The following is a 20,171-nucleotide window of genomic DNA, read 5'->3' on the forward strand; positions in this document are numbered from 1 at the left end:
AGAAAGAATAATGCTGTCCCCTTACCCGAACAGTAATGCTATTGTTTACAGTGCTGTTGAAATTCCCTTTATAAAGCCATCCAGACTTGTAAACTCCTGCTGCTAATCCTCCTCCTCCACCACCACCACCTTTTGAAGATGAGTGGGATGTTGTATCCTGTATGAAAGACATGATTAATATTGCATGGACTTGCTTTTTGAATTCTAAGACGAAAGAAAACTGTAATGTGTGAATATCTGCTTGACAACAAATAATCATCCTTTCATTCCTTTTAAAATAAGACGTTATTAATATGCCTGCTGTGCACATGATGACATAAGATACAAAGCTGTTCCACTAACTTCAGAGTTATTTAAAATACGAAATATTTTATAGGAGATAATGAGCCTCCATTATCATTCTTTATTTGATATTAAAGCAATAAATAATTCTTCTCTAGGGGAAAAAAATTACCAAAAACCAGAATACATACTTCATCCTTATCCACATCTTCATGATCGATTTCAAAGGAATGTGATGGCAGTTTCTCTGGTCTACATTCATTTCTGGGAAGGAAGGAAAAATTTCTTTAATTTTTTCTTTTTTTTTTTTTTTCTAAATAATCATGTACCTGCTATTTCAGGAAGGCAACCATCCTGAGTCTCCATGGCATCTTCAGTACAGTTACTGCTCTGATCCTATTACCTCCTTTAAAAAAAAAATCACTAAAATTTCAAAATATAAGGTTTTTTTTTTCTAAGCCTTACATACCTTTTTTTTCCACACTATGAAGTTGCAACAGTTCTATACAAACAATAAAATATCACTTGCTCTCTTCACTGCTCTTACACCACAACAGGTAACAAACCCCAAACAATTCCCAAAGAGATATCTCATTTAAGGCTATCAAATGAATGAGAATGAACTCTTTAATAGCTTTTTCTAACCAAGAACAACATTAAAATATTCACCTTAAAGCTTCTACATTTCTTCAATATTTCAAGATATTTTTTTACTATCCAGTATGATGAGTACAGCCTTAGAGTAATTTTTAAAAATACATAGATGTCTGCTTGATGTGGTGCCATTTAAGATCTTCACATCATGGACTTAAAATCAAAACTGAATATGAAAAAGCAAAGCACTTAAACACTTGCTTAAGCACATAAGTAATTGTACTTAGGCCCAGAGTACTTCGCACGTTGCAGAAATAAAACTTAAGCAACAGCCAAATACATATCACAAAAACTCAAAAACATTTTTAAATGAAGAAAGAATAGATTTTTCTGTGACCTGAGAAATACCAACATTACAAATGTCACCTCGGAAATCTTCGGCTATCATATGAAAACCTACAAAAGTTGTCATACTAAAAGCCGTCACTTACCAGGAAGATTGACTTTTACAGAACTTACTTTCATCTACCTGGCCTGAGAACAGGAACAGAGTAACATTACTCTGTACCATGAAAGGGAGCAAATCCAAATAGAAGCTGAGAAGCCACATATTCCTAAGCTAGTTTCCTCTCTCAACTTAGAGAAGTTTAGCCCTCACCAGCACATAATGTTAAATGTCACTAATTAAAAAAAAAAAAGAAAAAAGAAAAAGAAGCTGAAATTTTGACCCTTTTCATGTTCTATTCATTCATACACAAGTTACAGATTAGGACGATTAGAGTAATGAGTAATATCTACCTCCTCTTCACTTTCCCCGTTTCAAAGTCAGCATTCTTGTGATGGGACTACCCTACCGCAACTGAAGTCAGCATTTCAGCAGAGCCAGGAGAACCAAGTGTACACAGGAGTGTTTTACCCTCTGTTTTAGTTTGTCTCAGTTTTGATGTTATTTAATGTAAATAACTGATCAATATTTTGGATAAAAGGAACATTTTCAATCTATTGACATCTTTGACATCTGTAAAAGCATTAATATTCAGAATATCTGTGATGGAAATCCACTGCAGGTTTTAAAATGCAACCAAGGGCAGCTGTCGAAAATTCTTACATAAACATCCTCTCCCACCCAAGAGAACCCCAAAACTGAAATCTCAAGCCAAATCCCACATTTTAGAAAAAGCAGCATTCAAGCCTTCACAGTTTTAGATGAAAACCCTATTGGCTTAATCATTATTCAGAGCTGAAAGTGCACTGCAGTGCTCTTGGGGTGATGTGTAAGCAGACAGATCGATGCTGTCTGACCACATACGGACCGGTAACACCACTGCATACAGTTACTCCAGGATCTGAACCAGTAAAAGGACAAGTTAGTCAGCTACCGAAAAAATCCCCAAAACAAAACCTCTACCCTATTGTTCTTGATGCTACTGGGGAGGGGAAGGAGGAGTCAGAAATCTCCTGGATTAGTGCGGTGCCGACCCCTCATCGTAAGACACAGCAACTGCTGCTCCACGGTCAGAGACTGAGCCTGTCTCGCTAAACCACAGCCCTTCCACAGCCTCGGTACCAGGTAAGTTTCTAAGAAAGAAGCAAATCCTTCTATCTTCTCAGCAAAGCTGTAAAAGAGATGGAAAAGAACAGACCACTACTGCTTCAGGTGTCATCTCACTGATCACCCACGAAACACTCATCCATTCAGATCTCTGTGTCGTTCTCCATGGAAGAAGTTTTTCCCTTCCTTGAATGGGAATCCTTTCGGGAATGCTCCTCATCATTCTAGGGCAGGCAGATAAAGCGTGGTAAGGACATGAATCTGCTTGGTATAGCCTCTTTTCCTCTACCTACTGCCTCATCAGACCCATACGAAAATGCAGAATTCCAAAGGACCAGACCTGAAATATCTACCAAATGTACCTGGTTATCTATAAATAACAGCAAAAACTTTGCTAATCACTTCTTCTGTTCCCAGACACACTATCACCACAGCACACACTAAGCAACCTCTGTTCCTCCACCCTTCCACTTGCTCAAGAAGCAAGAACACACCAGCACAAAGCCTGAAAAATGGTGCAAAAAGAGGTAGTGAGAGCTCACAGAGAGGAATTTAAGGGGTAGAAAGACCTGAGAAAAACCTTAAAGGAGGAACACACTCAGAGAAAAACTAAAGCAATTGCTAAACGTTTTGGTCACATTGTTGAGCTCTTCCCTGGTGCCACAACGCTACTTCAGACACTTTGTCCTCACTGCCTGCCCCAGGTGGTCGATATCACATTGCAGCTGCTTCGCAATCAGAAAAGGTCAGTATTCAGAAAGAATAAATTTGACGTCTGATAAAAATCTGCTACACCATGCAGCTGTTACTTGACATGTTGTATGACTACATGAAACAGCACAGCATGGCCTCACGTAACACAAGTATGAAGTCCTTCAGCATTGCTGAAGGTAGCAGAGTCCCATTTTGTGTGTTTCTAAATGGGAAAGCCCACGGGAAGGTTCAGCACGCCCTCAGTGAATGGAAGTAGATTAGAATGGAATTTAGACATAGTTAGATCTGGTACTGCAAATGATGTTCCTTTCTCATGATGCAAAGCTGAACACTTAACTCTCATCCAATCTTTCCCGACACAACAATTTCCTATAAAGAACTTATACAACAATACGCTCAGATTTTGACAGTGCCACAGCAGTTTTGCACAAACAGAAAAAAACTGTGGAAACTAGGAATCCAGAGCTATCAACGATGAGACACAGAACTACAAAAAGGATGTATTAAGCCACTTTGTTTTTAATGAGGAGATATAGTCTATAACACTGAACTTTGTAACATGCATGTGCAAATCGAGGTCCATTGATGTTGAAGAGGCTGGAAATGGTGTGAAATGAGGCAGCTCCAAACCAGCTCTGTTTAAGGTATGTTAAGCTCAAAAGCCATAGCAACTTTCAGCAAACAAAAACCAGACACTCCTGCTATAACTTTGCTTCTGAAACATTAACCAGTGCTGCATTCAAACTATTCCTGAGTGCTATGCTCTGATACAAGACAAAGCAAGATCTCTTGTTTTGTTATAATCCTCTGTGCAAGAGGGAAATAAGCAAGATGTGAGACACCATAACATCCCTGGAGAATGAACTCATGAAAGCAAACCACATTAAGCATCATAGTAAAATAACTTTCACAGAATAGGATGTATGTAATCAGCTAAAAAGTACTTTTGTGCAGAGTAATGCAACCACGTCTGTCAAATGCATATTTCATAAGAGCGAAGATGTTTAAGGCTAAATGGAAAACTGCTGTGCTGCAAACATTTTTCTTGAGCACTAAACGCATTAATTTTCTAAAACAATCAGTACACTGGGTACTTAAGAAAAGACATGTTTGTAATCTCTGATTAGCAAAATTGCTCTTAACAGGCTTTTTGTACTACCATATTCACTGTTCATAAAAATACCAACATACAAGAGAGAATGGAGACCTGAGGGAAGGCTTGCAGCACAAAATCCTCTGAACATATCATCTAAAGGAACCATAAGAATTAGTTTATCAATTCCTACAACAATATGTTTAGATAGTACTAGTTTCCATCCAACCCAAGCTTGGAGCACTCATTCGTGTGTTATGTGCATGTAACAACCTTTTTGACCCAGTATCATGATTTCAATGCCTTGAATTCCAGGAAAGGAGGTGCTAACACAGCTCATTTGTGCATTCAGCAATTTCATTAATTGCTCCCTGAAACAGTCCTCAAGGCATAGGATACAAACCTGCCAGAAACAGAGAACAGGTAGAAACTCAAACATGAAGGAATGAGCACCAAATTCTTAATTTTTTTCCACTCAAGTCAAGGAACTTGTTCCTTCTCCTCCCAGCATCTTTACACTGATTTTAATGTACTTCCTCTAAGCACAGAAGGGATGCTTGTCTACTCAGACACCTGCACGTTTCCACAGCCTTGTATTGCCGGTGCCATACCAGCACATACTGCACACATTGCACCCAGTTCTTCTGTACGGTGCAGCTATAAAGAACTAAGAGAAAACCTACTCCTCTGTTACATAGGGTAACTAAAAGGAGAATTAATCCCAGTTAAAGGTGAGTGACATTTAAGCATTATTAAGGAAAATGGAAAGCCAGCTTTCCTGTATCAACTGTGCTTTGAATACGTACACATGCTTCTAAGGATTTGAATCAGCACTAAGTTTGTTGATACTAGTGAATTCTGCAGTGTCTTGAACTTTTGGAAAAGACCTTTCCTTCCCCTTTTTAAAAATGCAAGGCACTACAAATACAGTAAAACAAGCAGAGCTTATAAGACAAAGGAAAGTACAAATATGGACAAAGCTCAGCAAAATGACACAAACCTAATAGAAAAAAATAATAAAAAAAGAACAACTTATGCTAGATCTTACTGTGGTAAGTGTCGAAAGTCTTCTGAATACTGTTCGTATTTGTAGTTCACAACATGCCACTGGGAACTGTAGTATTTACAAGCCTAAAGAGAAAAAACACAGCCAACAACAATCAAGTTACTATAACTATCTAGACTCATGAAGGCTAGAGAACTAAGAAGGAACTAAGGGAGTCCTTTGTGCTACAGAACATACTCTTCTCTTTTTATAGCTGGATGTACAGTTCTTAAAGGAAAGTCAGAGTCATGTTTCCACATTTTGAAGCACAATTTCCCTTTTAAATCAAATGCACTGAATCATACAAGATGGAGGAGGGGGCTGACAGCAATTTAATATGCTTTACTGATTCTCATCTACTCTGTAAGAAGCATCATTAAATTATATCGCTAATGCATCAAAAGACACTACCTTGCTTAGGCCTGACTTTCTCCATGGGCATCAATTACACATTTTTTGTTTGCATCCTGTTTCATTACCTAAGTCTTCCATTGTAAACATGTTTGTCCTACTCCTTTTACTCCTCTTCGTTGCAGCACAAGCCCTCTACTTCTTGCTCTGCCCTTGATCTTTAACCTCTTAACAACATTCACGGATATATTAATAGGACTATCAGTTCTCACCAGAGTCTCATTTTCCCTTCCACACTGGATTTGCTCAGTCATCTTCATAATCTCCTTGTAGTTTTCATTTTCTAAAAAAACCCTTCTTGCTGGTTTTGCATTCATTTTTTGAAATTGTTCTTAATATATCAGTCTCCCTTAAACAAGGGAATCAGATCTAAATAAAGACTACACTGAAGGGCTTTGCTATGCTGTTGAGTAGACAACAATAACTGTGATTTACTCAATCTGGAACATTTATCAATATAATTAAATACAACATGACATTTTTAAAGGCAACAAGATGCATGGAATATGTACAGTTATATTTAAGGTACACATCTACAACAAGAATGACACAATGTCAGATTTTTCCAGTGATTCTTCCTACAGAGTGTAAAATGCAAACGGATACTTGTACAGTATTCTGAAGAATTTATCCCAGTATCGTATTCTTTTAGTTCCACACTCCACCTGAACATTTGCACCAGCCCATGTGAGATGGGCAGGAAGGGAGGGATCAAGCCTAAAACCTAACAGTAGAAGCTACTGCCCAAGACCATAGGGAAAAGGAGGCACATCGAGAAGGAAAATGGTAGAGATCTACAGTAGAGAAAGAAGCAGCAGCATTGAAAGCAATCCGAGGTGGGAACAGGAAAGACAGTCTCACAGAAAGGCATGAGAAGGATGAGACTCCAGGAGACAAACAGAATGGAACAAAGAATAGATCAAAGATATTTAAATACAAAAAGCTATGCAGAGAAAGTGGAAAAAAGGCAACGAAGGGACAGGTTGAGTTAGTACTCCTCTGACCAGGAGTATTCCCTCTCTTTCACGCCAGCCTCTTCTGGAGCTCCCACAGGAGTCCTTCCTCGCACTGTGGTCTCTGCTTCAGAGGGACAGAGAGGGGATCATCAGGCTGCTGGAGCAAACTGAGATGGGCTGAAAACAAATGTAGTATTTTCTAAATTACTCAGCACTGGCTTAACAAATCTCCTTTTACATCTGTCTAAAACACGCAGAGTGTGTACCCACAAATTCATTTAGGATGTCACCTTGGGTGTGGTCACAGTCTTCTGTGACACCTTTGTTTGTTTTAGAGTATGGAAAATGTGGCCAGGAAGTGGATGCACATTTAGAGGCAGTCCTCTCCCACCCTGACACTGAAGTGAGCAGGTCAGCACAACCAAACGCAGTCTGCAGTAAAAAATTTCATGTGGATCTACCATCTACTTTCTGGTCTGACATAAATCCTCATTATTACAGGATGCACAATAAAGTGCGACCATTAGACAATATGAAATAACCACACGTTCTCTGAGAACGAACATAATACTATACCATTATAACTGACTAACTCTGCACCTTGTAGGGTCAGGTCCAAATCCCACCCCTGACAAGCATGTTCCTACACCACTCCAATGTTATGTGCGCTTTGCCTTTGAAATGAGATAAAAAAAAAAAACCAACCAAAACCCAACCTTTCTGTTTGTGAATCTTCATAAACTGGCTTGGTCACTCTTACATTTGTGTGACCTAGGTGTTAGTTGAAACTATTTGATAAGTATAAACCAACACTGTAAGAACACTTTTACCAGAGCAACATAAAACCTGTTCTGCAGAAGCCAATGAAAAGCTCGTTCACTGAACATCGTGAGGATGAGTACAGACCCTTCAACTCACACTTCACTCGCTTTCTGCTTGGCAAATGTAAACAAACTGAACCTTCTACAGAAAGGACCATTTTTTCCCAGTACCACAGGTACTTTCATTACTAAGTATTCTACTTAATAGATGCAATTAAAGCCCACAGAGAATTCTCAAAGCAGCCTTTTATCGCAGACATTATAGGCTGATGTGTTCAAAAACCCGGTTGTGAATAACATATAGAACAGGCCACAGTATTTTAGCTTATAACTATAAAGGTTTATTTTGCTTCTCCAAGAAAGGCCTAATCAAAATAAAAATCAAAGGAGACAAGCAGCACATTCAAGTATCATTCAGTAGATTCACAAAAGGCAAGCCAATCCAGTGCAACAGCTAACGCTGTTCTTGAACTAGCTTGTTGCAGCTATCTATTGTAAACTAGATCTATTAAAAATTTAAAACAATTACAGCATTTTCTCTTCAGAATATCTCAACTAAAAATCAAATACTTCTGCTGACTGTACTGACTTTCAATTACTCCTTTTTTTTAAATTGCAAATTATTACTGGAAACTGAATTTTAGCAATGAGGAAAATACCTGCGAGTCTGATTTGAGGAGCAAGAAAAATCTTTCTAGAGGCAGAGATTTCATCAAGAGGCCAGAGCTGGATCCTACTGTTCCTGGCAAAGAGTGGAAGCACCAGTGCAGGGGCTGTTGAACTCAAGTGGACTGTGGGGGAGGAAAAATATAGACAGAGAAATGGAAGCTTTGGGACGTGGGAGGGTTGGCACAGGTTTGCATGAACTTTCCTACTGCATTGTTGACTAGGCAGGCTGCACAGCCATTCCCAAGGGCCCTATCAAATTCAGGTCATTTTTCGTTTTTTCTCTTTTATTGTTGCCCAGCTGGACTAATTTTTCCTTAGAGAGACAGACAATCCTGCAAGCTTTTTCCACCTGCAACTTCTTAGCTCTGGTCCTGGCAATGACAGCATGACAGCTACCAGAGCGAAAGAGGCATTTAAAAGAGATTTACCCTCCAACGCAAAAGAACCTTCGGGGGTAGGGGGGTGGGAGAGAGCATGGGAAGTGAGAGAAACACAAATGAAGCAAACACCATGAAACATGAAACCAACTTCCCTACTTACATTCTAAGATAGTGGTAGGTATGTGGTCTTCAGAAATATAGACGCACATATGATAAAAGTCACTCATGGGACAGCTGAGCTTCTTGCAGAGCACCTGCGTGCACAGAGCAATCCTGCCACCTCACTCACTCTTGAAGAGTGGCTGTTTCCAAGGTGGAAAGCAGGAGATGTTGAACAGAGAAGGGCAAGCCCACGCAAGAGCTTGGAAACAGAAAACGAAGACCTTCCAGAGCTGGATGTGGCCACAATGCTAATGGGGAAGCTGCAGAGATGGCTCTGTGCTCTGCCGCGTGACCAGGGATGTGTATGGCACTGCTCATAATGCCTTCTCAACCACTTCCCCCTCCTGTGACCTCTGCTGCTACAACTCAAGGTAGCATGCAGGTATCTGGGAAGGTGGAAGGTGTTGTGGTCACCCTGGCTTGAAACCCAGCCCTCCACCCCAGGCCTATCCCTGCTCTCCCTTTCGCCCGCGACAAGCATGGCAGTGTCACGACTAGCTGCTAGCAACCTGGACCTTTATTTTGGGGCTCTCAAAGCTGTTTCCAAATTAACACAATTCACACATATAGTAAAGTTTAGTGACAACAGTGTAACAAACCAAAACGTTAAATACACTATTAAAGTATTAAACATTTTTTAAAAAGTATTTACCTCTTGTGCTATCAAAAGACCCACTGTCTTTTAACAACCTATGTCATTGTCATGACACTAAGTTCTTGAAGTACTGAAAGCACTGAGGTTTTTAAGTTGGGGAAATCTACACTGTGATGAGCAATAATAAAACTTTCTTTATGGTATTTATCAACAGGAGTTCCTATTATAATTTGACTTTGAAATATGTAAGAGCAATGCAGATTAGCCTGTAAATAAAAAGCCTCAGAAATCAACTGTACGGACACACAACCACTTTCAGTAGTTATACAAGAAGGCTGTGGCTCTTTTAACATTATGATTAGTAAAACTCATGGTTTAATAACTACTTACAGATCTTGTAGACACAACCTGCAAAATCTCAAATAAAAAAAAATCCCCCTGATGAATGGCGAGGGGTCTAGAAACGTATTACAAGTGACAACTCCAACTTTTGTATCTAGAAAATCTACACAGGAAAGTTAAGACATGTCCACATGAATACTGTACTATATAGTGGACAAAATAAACTACATCATCCATCAAATGATATTTCAGTGTTCTTACACTGTTATTTCATTCTGACGTAACCGTTTTCAGCCAGCATAGTCCCTACTGCTCTAAGGATGATGTCTGAGGACTACAATTACACCCACAAATGAAAAGGTGCCAACACTGGGGTAGAAGAAAGCTCAGTCCCAACAGCTCTCCCCAGTGAGCTCGTTACTTCATTGTCCTCATCTTTAAGAGTCATTTCTGTAAGTTAAAACACGACAATGCGACACCAAATACAGAGTCACTAAACAGAGGTTTAAGTAACGCTGCACGTGCAGAGCGCCAAATCAGCCCCTGCACGACAGCAGGCAATCTAGCTCAGTGACCAGGAAGAAGTGCACTGCAGAACGATGGTGGCATTAGGATTTTAATAACCCAACATGAACTCCATCATCTTCGCTAGAATATGGATGAGATCACCAGTGATGGCTCTTGCGAGACGATCCAAGGCCCAGGAAGCCACCAAAGGAGCCCTTCCTGTAGCAGCCACCGCTGCTGGATCAGACTCCTGAAGCAAAAAGATGAGTCAGGAGGTACCTAGTCTACCTGGGAGGGCGGGATGAGACAGCTTCTCAAAGACCTCTTTGCGCTTACTTTCCACATTTACGCTGCACAACCTAGGGAAGCTTCAGCAGCAAGCTGCTCCATCCTCCTTCTGCTCCTGCACAGCTCCCAGCACAACCCTCCTCATCCACGGGGCCAGACCCTCTGCAAATATGCTTCCCAAAACCACGTCCAAATAGCACCTACCATTTTTGGAGGGATCATCTGGCTTAAGAAAGGACAGTTGACAGCCGATAGTTCTTTATTTTCTGGATTATTTTTTTCATTCATATAGAAACACACACGCAAATGGTATGTGTGTGTGTATACGCATGCATGCTTTCTGAAAATACGGACTTGATGCAAACCAACATGAGATTAAATATGGTGCAATTAGTTAGCTTAAGTTGCCCAAACTAAATATAACTCTGAAATGCAAAGTGCACTATCCATCTCCTTATATTTCTGAACGAAATGTGAACAAAATCCCAAGGGTTGCCATTTGATCTGCATATTCAGGAATATAGAGTTGGTAAAGGTATTATTAAGAATGTTTTCACTGTCTAAAAAGAATAATTTTGTTTCTTGTGGAGCGAATGTTTCTATTTGCTAAAATCATGGACCACGAGGACAACGCTGACTAGCATAAATACATGCAGCAGACTCTGTGGGAAGTGAGAAAATTAAGAATTTGGGAGGAAACAGCACGATACAGTACAGAATTCAACGAAGTCAGGAATACTTCAAAAAATAAACATTGAAGACAACTTCATTCTGGCTTTAAATGTTTCTGGAAGCTTCTCTTTTCTTGGAAGCTAACCTAGTTACTCAAGCTCCTTCTGCCTAAAAAAAGTTAAGGTGGAAAAATCCACACAGAATATATCCTAAGATAACTAAAATATAGGAATGATCGATTTAAAAAGTATTACTTTTAGAATACACCTAATAATTAGGTATAAATTAATATAGGAACTCAGATATTTAGCAATCATAAAATGTAAAATATTTATGCTCTTCGCATCCTACAGAAAATATTTAGTTATCAAAGGATGATTTATTTATTCAAGTCATCTTAATTTCATTTTTTTAAATTTTCATTTTACAGTTTCAGCAAAAAGGAGAAGGTTAGACATCTTATTTAAAGTAAATTCTTCTGCCTCACCCATTACCATAACATCTGAACACTGCCAACAGTGAAACTTTCAGGTTACTGAGGAATCTAAAGGCAGTCTTATAAGAATTGAATTAGACAACTAGAGGCACAAACCTTTCACTACAGGTGGACAGCATGAAACGCCATCCATACTGAAAGCTTTCCTTAGCAACATCAGCCTCATCTTTCTTTGTATGGCTTGTCAGCACTTTTCCATCCATAAACCGATATTGTGCAGGCAATCAAGTCATCCTGGCGTGCCTGTAAGTACTGTTTACGATCACTTGAGCAAAGGGAATCTGATCAAATCCCCAAGCTGTCATATGTATGGATTTTGGTAAGGGCTGGGGAAAAAATAACTGATCCTTGAAGGACTCCAGCAATGAAAGAGCTAGAGGTGGAAGTAAGGCCTCCCTCCTGTCACCAGGAGGAAACAAATGCCAGGAAGAGACAGACAGGGTTTTAAGGCATTATCACAGACTTCTGACAACCCTTTTAAATGACCTAGCAGTACCTTATAGACAAGACCATCTGAACACCACCAAATGTCCTGTAAAATAAGACGGGAGATCATGGATCCGAGCTCTTGAAATAGTTTCAGTACTATGCCCTCACACTGAGCTATATGAAGAAAATTACTTTCACCTTCAACAGCAGACCCTTCATTTATAATTAACTGTCTCGCTCCACGTCTTCATGTCACAACATGCTAAACCACTAAGTTTAATACACACTCATGGTCAGAGATAGCCGTTACTACTTATGGGGAACACCAAAATGGCTTCAGCAAGATGAAGCTGTACATTGCTTTTGTATAGCTTCCTTAACAGTCCGAGCAGAAATCAGACGTTTGATCCTGGATTGCAATGAGTCCTGTTGACCAAAAGATAGTCAAGTATGTACAAGATAGATGTCTTCACTGTTCATGATATCTTAGTATATTTGAAGAAAGAGAAGACTCCTTCACTGAGTAAAGTGTTGGCTTTTTCACAGCTCCAAAATAGAAGTGAAGGTCACAAACTCCACTCCTGCACGTCTATCCAGAAGTGCTGAACATCAGCCTGGAACACAACAGACTGCTGGTGGGTCAGTACAGATTTGTGCGATTGCTGCAGTGGACTACAATCACAGATCTTCACAGCACCTCATGCTCAGTTTTACTTAATTTTGGACTAGAAATCATCTTCTTCCTGAAATTTATTTCATATATAGCTTTTGGCTTTGTCACAATATGGAACATATCCATTACTACTTTAAAAAAGGGTCTTATCCTGCTACTATTCCATGCACAGGGTTAGTTCTGTAGTACTGTTTTTTTCCACTGCTTTGCTCTTCTCTCTCTCTCTCCCCTTGGCTCACCAGTATTGCAGAGAAAGCTAATAGATGTGCTTAATATGTATTTTACCACGTTGTCATTAGCATCCCCTTGGAGTACTCAGCTGTAATGATTCCCAGACACTGCATACTATGTTCCATTTTTAGACCCACCACTTTCTTTGTAAAGCCATAAGCACAGTGCTGGGCCTTGCAACTTGTGGAACCATAAATAAAAAGCAGACCCCAAAGTACTGAAAGGGTAGTGAGGCTTCTGAGAAGGTAGATAATTCCACAAGCTGTTATCTTTTAACTGTACTGTCAGATTAAGAAAGATGGCAAAGTTCAGGCAATGTGAGCTGGCAGTAAGTTGTTATTGCTCTGTCTAGACCTACTGGAGAGAAATAGGGCCAGGCTGTAAAATGTCATGTGGGGTACAATTCAACAGCTACATTTCCGCCTAATCTTGGATTTTGTGTTTTCTAATCCCTCTGTTTGTCTGCAACTGACTTTTCCTCCACAAATTATCTTGCAGTTATAGTGCCTATGAAATAGCCCATACTCATTCAAACCAGGAAGCCAGGTGTGAAAAAGCCAATCTGTGAGAAACAGGCAGAGAACACACACATTATGGGCTAATTGTAGGTGCTTGGAATTAAATCCCTTATAGAACCTGGCTGAAAATTTAGTTTCATAAATCCATTTTGTTAATGCAAATAATGAGCTATACTTAACATGTCTAGCGAAAGATGGGGAAGGTTCAGGGAACCATCTAAAGTAAATTCCTTCAAACAGTGCAGCCAGCACCTCCAATGTCCTTCAAAGTGATAAAACCACTGACAATCTGAAATATCCCTGAGGTAGGAGGAAGAGCAATCTTCTCCTACAATCTGAGATCAGGTATGGAAACAATACAGCTACAGTCTTTTTTTAAAGGTAGAGCAATTAATCACTCCTGGTGAGCCTCTAACTGCCACAGAAGAACTTTGCTCGACTTTCTACTATGAAGGTAGAACGGGCTCTAAATACCGACAATAAGTACAAACCCCTACACGTCCTTCAAAGTGCAACCACGCCTCAGATAGGTACAATATACACCTCCGAATAAGACACATACCTTGTTATAACTCTAACAGTCTAAACCAGTGTCAAATCGTTTTGGTTTTTTTTTTTTTTGAAAGATCAATATTTTCAAAATACAAAGCGCATTCAGATCACCAATGATTAGCACTCACGTAAAAATACCAACATCAATATCAGTGGACTAGTAGCGACAGGGAATGCAGTAGGAAAACAGTAGAATGAGAGGCTGATTCAGTGCATTTGCAATTTTTCTGGATACAAACATCTCAGAATAGACACCCGCAGATATACTGTTAACCCTCCCCCTCCTTCTGGCCTCCAAAATTCAAGTCTGATTCAAATAACTTAAACAATATTAAAAGAAAGAAGATGTTCATTATAATCATGCAAGTCTCCCCCAAACCCTTAGTCTTATTTACAATTACAGGATGCACACACTATATGTTTACCTCTTTAACTAATAAATTTTCTGCTTTTTGTTCTGCATCTTCAGGTACAGAAGGATACAGCGTCCTGATTTCCAGTGAAATTGTGTCTGTCTGCCAATAAACAAAAAAAAAGGTAAATTAGTCAGCGACAGAACAGCAGTTTTGTCTCATGAAGAAGTTAAGAACCTTATGATTACAATGCAATTTGTCATGCAGCCAATACACATGCACATCAACAACTACAACCCAGCTCCTGCCCACACGTGCTATTCAATACTATCAGCTAAAGCATTAATTATGAGCAAGAGCAGTATTCGAATAGATTTCTGGGAACAAAGTTGTTCCAAGCAAATTTGCTTCGGTCTCTGAGGTTTCTGATAAAAAAAGTCAACAAGTCTGCCTTACATCCTTTCCCAGAAATATACACCAAATCCAACAGCGTTACTTGCTCCCTCCGCTTCCCTTCTGCACCTCATGCCTTTTGGACAAAGAATGTGGAAACAGAACTAAAGGCTTTGACTCTTTTGGAAGAAGAGAGGAACAGAGAGTCCTCACAATAAGTTGCAAAATGACTGCCACAGGACAGCTCGATGGTTGGAAAGCAGGTGGAACCAGGCGACAGCTTCTCAGTGAGACATGTCCATCTGCGGGTGCAGACAGCAGAGCAGGACTGACTCGGCACTCCCGATGCTTGCTGCAACCTCCTTTCAGACTCAACAGATGCTGCACAAATTAAGCCATTTTTTTGAAAGCAGCTCCTGACTGAGCTGGCTTGTCAGGCCCCACAGCAGGAAACCACAGAGAGAAGTGGATCTCCAGAAAGTCTCCACAAGGTGCCAAGCTTCCCTTAGTTCCCACCAGGCCAACGAGAGGCCAGGGCCACCAGCAGTGCTCCTCTGTGTGACCCAGGGCCTCCATGCTGAGGTCAGGCAAGGCAGCCACTTTGCAGAAGTCACACAAGAGGAAGCTTTGGAGTGTTTTGCATTAATCCACAGATCTGGCTCATTCATTTTCTCTGCCATAAGAGGGGAAAACAAACAAAACCAAACACCAGCAGACCAGATTATGCTCTCTGTTACAATGGAGTAACTCCATCACTCAAGAAAACAAAGGACAGAAGCCAAGACGAATCTGATGTCCCAAGCTCATTTTCTCTTCCATTACAGAAAGGCACATGATTTCTGGAGTATGGCATACAACTGGTTTAGTAGGAAGAACCACTGCTTACTAACACCACAGAGTAGCCTGCAGTACCTACTGTGCCCTGGGAGGATCTCCTCCCAGTCCTCGTCTCAGGCTAAAAAGTGATGTTTTCTTCTCTACAAGTTGAAGCACCCAGATTCTATGCGACAATTGCCTGGATATTATTGACTGCATTTTTCCTTACAGCTTACACAGACACCACACTTATTCTCCCACCACTCTCCATATAAGTAATTATGAAAGAAAGGCATGTGTCACTTGGGCAGATACAAACATCACAGGATTCTCCAAACTTTTTGTGTTTCATCTGAATAGCTCAGGATAAAACTTGATTAAAGCACTTTGGCTCCCACAAATAACGGTGGTGCCTCACAGACACCACAAAGTGAAAAAAAATCCCACTGCTCTGACAAACTAAGCGCAGTTATCTAACTGTGGGTTTCTGGGCTCTACCCAGCTGTATTAGCAAAGGCTACATGCAGTGGAGATTTACACGATCATTTAGTCTATGAATAAAAGAGACACCAGATGGAGAAGTATGAATTTTCAGGCCACATTTAGTAATAGGGAAGATGTCTGAATCCTTAGTTGCTTAGGGACTTCCCAACAGTAACCACAATCTCTGGAACACACTTCATTACTTTTACTTCCTGCATACGTGATATGTCCCTTTTTTAAAGCGGTCCCAAGACGATGCAATCCCTGAGCACAGCTGAAAACTCACGGGTACCCCTAAGGTCCATCGTATGGAGTTCTTGACAAGGCTAAGGCCCCGTCGCCAGCAGCAGCTGCCACAAATCATGCACACCGTCCTTCCATGGTGTCACCACTGCTGAAGATGAGCTGCTGTTTCCAGACTGAGGCAGAGCAGGAGGCCACAAGAGAAGAGATGTTTGATGCAAACTGTACCTCGCACAGGCTCTGTCGGGATCGTGGCTAAGCTGCAGAGAGACCAACAATCTCTTCTGCTTGCCCATAACAGAACTTATCTGCCCCACGTGTTACACAGAAGACAGTTTCCAGTATTCTTTTATTTAGCTAAGACATATAGTAAGTCCAATGTTTTACCTAAAACAATGCTTCTTATCAACTGATATCAATATGCTGACCAAAACAGCTAACATTTGCCTTAATGGAGTCATTGTGCCTCCCTTCCCTTACACAGCTTGTTAAAAAGACTGAAAAGACTGTAGGTGAACAAGACGTGCAACTCAAGCTCACTGCTATGTCTGTGGTACGCTCCCCCACTTTCTTTCTCAATGAGGCTGCACTTGAAAAAGAAACACAGCCGTGCAAACCAGAGGAATCGGGTAACTGTGGGCTGGTTGCGTTTGCAGATTTTGTCGACGAATATCACAGGTTTATTTACACAGAATTTGGGCATAAAATCTTGTGTATTGTTATATTTAAACTTGTTTTAAAAACTACAAAGCACTTCCCTTCTGAGAACTAGTTATGTTCAACCACTTAGCTGCAAAAGCCTTGCCACAAAAACACTTCCTGTTCATAGTTGATTACTTCCAAAGTTAAACACTCTTAAAGGCTGATAAGGCATAGCATGTATTCACCAAAACCTTTTTACTTCAGAAAACAACTAAATTTCAGCAACAGACTAAGTGCTTCTGAAAGTGTCATCAAAATAACCCAAAACCAAGAGGATTTTATTGACAGAGTTCGGCATTTATACACGTGTTTTGAATGCAGCCTAATTTTCTAATGTTTAGGCAACATAGCAATTGTCTGTTCAAATCAGAGGCCAACTATCTTCCCATTTGTGCATGCAAACTGTGATCATCGAATAATGCAGGTATCAGCCTAAAACATTAAATTCTGTAATTCTTCTGAATTATTTTTTAATCTATTTTATATAAATATCTTATATACAACAATGCTTTCTGCCATTCAGCCAGGCTGGCTCATTTGCATAAACTGTTGGCCCCAGGTGTTTGATTAGCCATAAGATGCAATTTAATTAAGCACCCTCTCTTGCTACATCCACCTTCTACAGTGAAAGCCAGAAGTTAATATTGCTCCTCATCAATGACTGATTAGGAATAATATTTTCAGACAGTGTCTACTTCCCACTGACACGGTGAGTTTAGTATTTGAAAATGAAGTTGAAACTCCATTAGTTGTTTCAAACATTTTCACTCTGAATCTATTCTAATAGCTTTTAGTCTGAGAGCATGTTACCAGTGGTTAAATCTTTAGATGGAGGCATAAAAAATGATTGTATTTACTTCCTGAAAAAGCAGCCCTTCTAAGAGAGCTAACCGCACACGGGCAGAAAAGTTCCTGTGTGTTAATGGTTAGATTCAAGAGCTGCTCAGCCCCATTTTCAACCAAGTAAACAGATTTACTAACATTACCAAAACTGCAGTGAGTTAGTCCATCAAATTAAAAAGCAGAATAAGATGCAACTTTGCTGTACAATCACCACTGTGCAAACAGCTGTTGCTATACGGGGCTCCCACAGGCTGCTGGCTGCTGTCCCTGCACAGACCTCACTGAGGAGGTACATATGCGGGGGCAAAGCCAAAGGAAAGCACGCGCAGAGCACATTTAAAGGACAGGTTTTGCCCCACCACTCACCGAATCACGTTCGGTGTGAGAGGCTATGCTTTGCCGACACAGGTTGCTTTGCTGACTGCATTAGCTCTATTTAAACTGTTGGAGTGCATCCCTCTAAGTCTAGACACCTCTTGCTTTCCTGCTCCTCCCAGCTGATGCAAACTTGCACATCAAGGATACCCATAACCCATTAGACACGAGAACAATGGACTCAATTTCTGCTCCTCTAAGGATGAGCAGATACTGTGTATCACATGAGAAAGTGAGAGATAAGTCACATGCTATTGAAAATAACCCATGATCTCACCACTGTAACTCTTCTGATCTTGGAAATAGCAGTCAGGTTTACAGGGTTATTTCCAAGGAAGCTCTACCTCCTGCGCATATGGCATACGGTGCTCTGTCTCATGTGAAGAGGTGGTGTCATTGCCCACTCTTGCCCTGTCCCCTTAAAGATGCACCTGGTTCTGTTGTGAACTTGTGTATCCAAAGGCACAACTTTTGCCCCTGCATAACAAGGACTCTAGGGACTCTAGACAGCAGATGTTTCGCAGTCTGAAAACTAGGGAGATTTTAGCTCTTCCTTGTTCAGAGCTAAAAAAAAGAAGCCTAAAAACAGTCACACCTGCAGTGATGGAGAGAAATAGGAATGTCAGACAGCAGCGGTTCCAGTTGTCAAGGGAGAGTGTGGCCAGGTCTGGGGAACAGAAGGTGAATGGAGCACGGTAACCCACTGGTAAGGATCCAAACTACCAGCATCACCACCAAGCACGCATTTGTATGAGAGCAACAGGAAGCCCATCAGCTCCCACTTACTACCACTAAGAAGTACAGGGCAAGCTCGTACTCATGTGACAGGGAGCTCCTGTGAAGCTCTGCAGATCCTTCCTCCACACAGTTGCTGTATTGCTGCAGAAATTTCCACTGGCCATTATTTCACAGCACAGCAAAAGAAGGGTAATTTGTTCACAGGACCCAGGAGCAGGTGAAAAATTAAGCTGAGCTGATGTGCTTTTTCTCAAAGGGAAATTGGACTTTGGGCAGGCAGAAGGAGAGCTAGCAAGCAAGGCATTGCTAGGAAAACAAGAAGCAGAACTAATGTGAATTGATGATTTTCCTTTTTTTTTTTTAAGGATTATTAAGCACAGTTACAAAAAGTGAAGCATCTTTTCCCCAGCTATAGTAAAACCAGAGAATGAAGCTTGGTAATGTATACATCTTGTATTCTTCTGTTGAAATGCAGCGAAATGGAGGAATACAGTCTATCAGGTTCAGATTGATACCAAGAATTCTTTGCTGTTCCACAGACTTCCCAAAAGATGTTGGGAATGATCAACAAAAGTCTTGTGAGAATAACTGCATTATCTTTGAATTGCATTCAAAAAGAGAAAGCAATTCTGAGATGAAACAGAAGACCAGGCGACACAGCAGCTATGATGATAACTGACCCGTATCTGATGCATGTGGTGAATACTAGAGATACAGAAATGGGAAATTATTATTAAAAACAGAATTTTCTCTTGTCATCACTACCTCAGCAAATTCTTTTGGAGGACTTTCACTCTGAAGAGACTTTCGTGCATAGGATGTGCTAACACACAGGCCCAAACTGGGGCTGCATCAACACTGAGCCAGGAAGTCTAAAGCAACTGTAATCATTAGGAGTCAGGCAGTAACGTCCACCATTTCCTGGGGCATTATCACATTAAATAACACTCAGAGCCAGCCTGAGCACCTTCTAATTCAGTCAGACCTGGATCTCTTTCTATTCAAATGGCTGACCCAGACTTTTGTGCATAGGTGGTATTTCAGCAGGAAGAAGCAGGGCTATAAATAGATATTCTGCAGCTGAAAAACTCGTCTGCTCTGAAAGCTCTGCAGTCCTGCCTGGTGGCACAGGCTCTTGTTACTGCAGCTGACTAACAGAAGATAACAAAGAACAGAGACAGGTTTATTGCAAGGATATGGACCATTCCTACTACTGCCTCTGCTTGCCTGTGAGTACAGGCCA

At 40.6% G+C, this 20,171-nt stretch overlaps 1 protein-coding gene across 2 annotated transcripts in view; it reads right to left on the minus strand.

Moving 5' to 3' along the window:
• The window catches only part of DOCK10 (dedicator of cytokinesis 10), a 134,730-nt gene that overhangs the window by 78,630 nt on the left and 35,929 nt on the right, over window positions 1-20,171 (minus strand). For both annotated transcript variants that reach the window (XM_086618452.1, XM_086618454.1), the window contains exons 3-6: window positions 14,408-14,497; window positions 5,284-5,366; window positions 474-546; window positions 26-157 (exon numbers count right to left, since the gene is read on the minus strand). In XM_086618452.1, the coding sequence (XP_086474578.1) occupies window positions 26-157; window positions 474-546; window positions 5,284-5,366; window positions 14,408-14,497 (378 nt within the window). The remainder of the gene's footprint in view (window positions 1-25; window positions 158-473; window positions 547-5,283; window positions 5,367-14,407; window positions 14,498-20,171) is intronic.

Source organism: Tauraco erythrolophus, chromosome 11, assembly GCF_009769465.1.
Source record: "Tauraco erythrolophus isolate bTauEry1 chromosome 11, bTauEry1.pri, whole genome shotgun sequence".
Classification (NCBI taxonomy): domain Eukaryota; kingdom Metazoa; phylum Chordata; class Aves; order Musophagiformes; family Musophagidae; genus Tauraco; species Tauraco erythrolophus.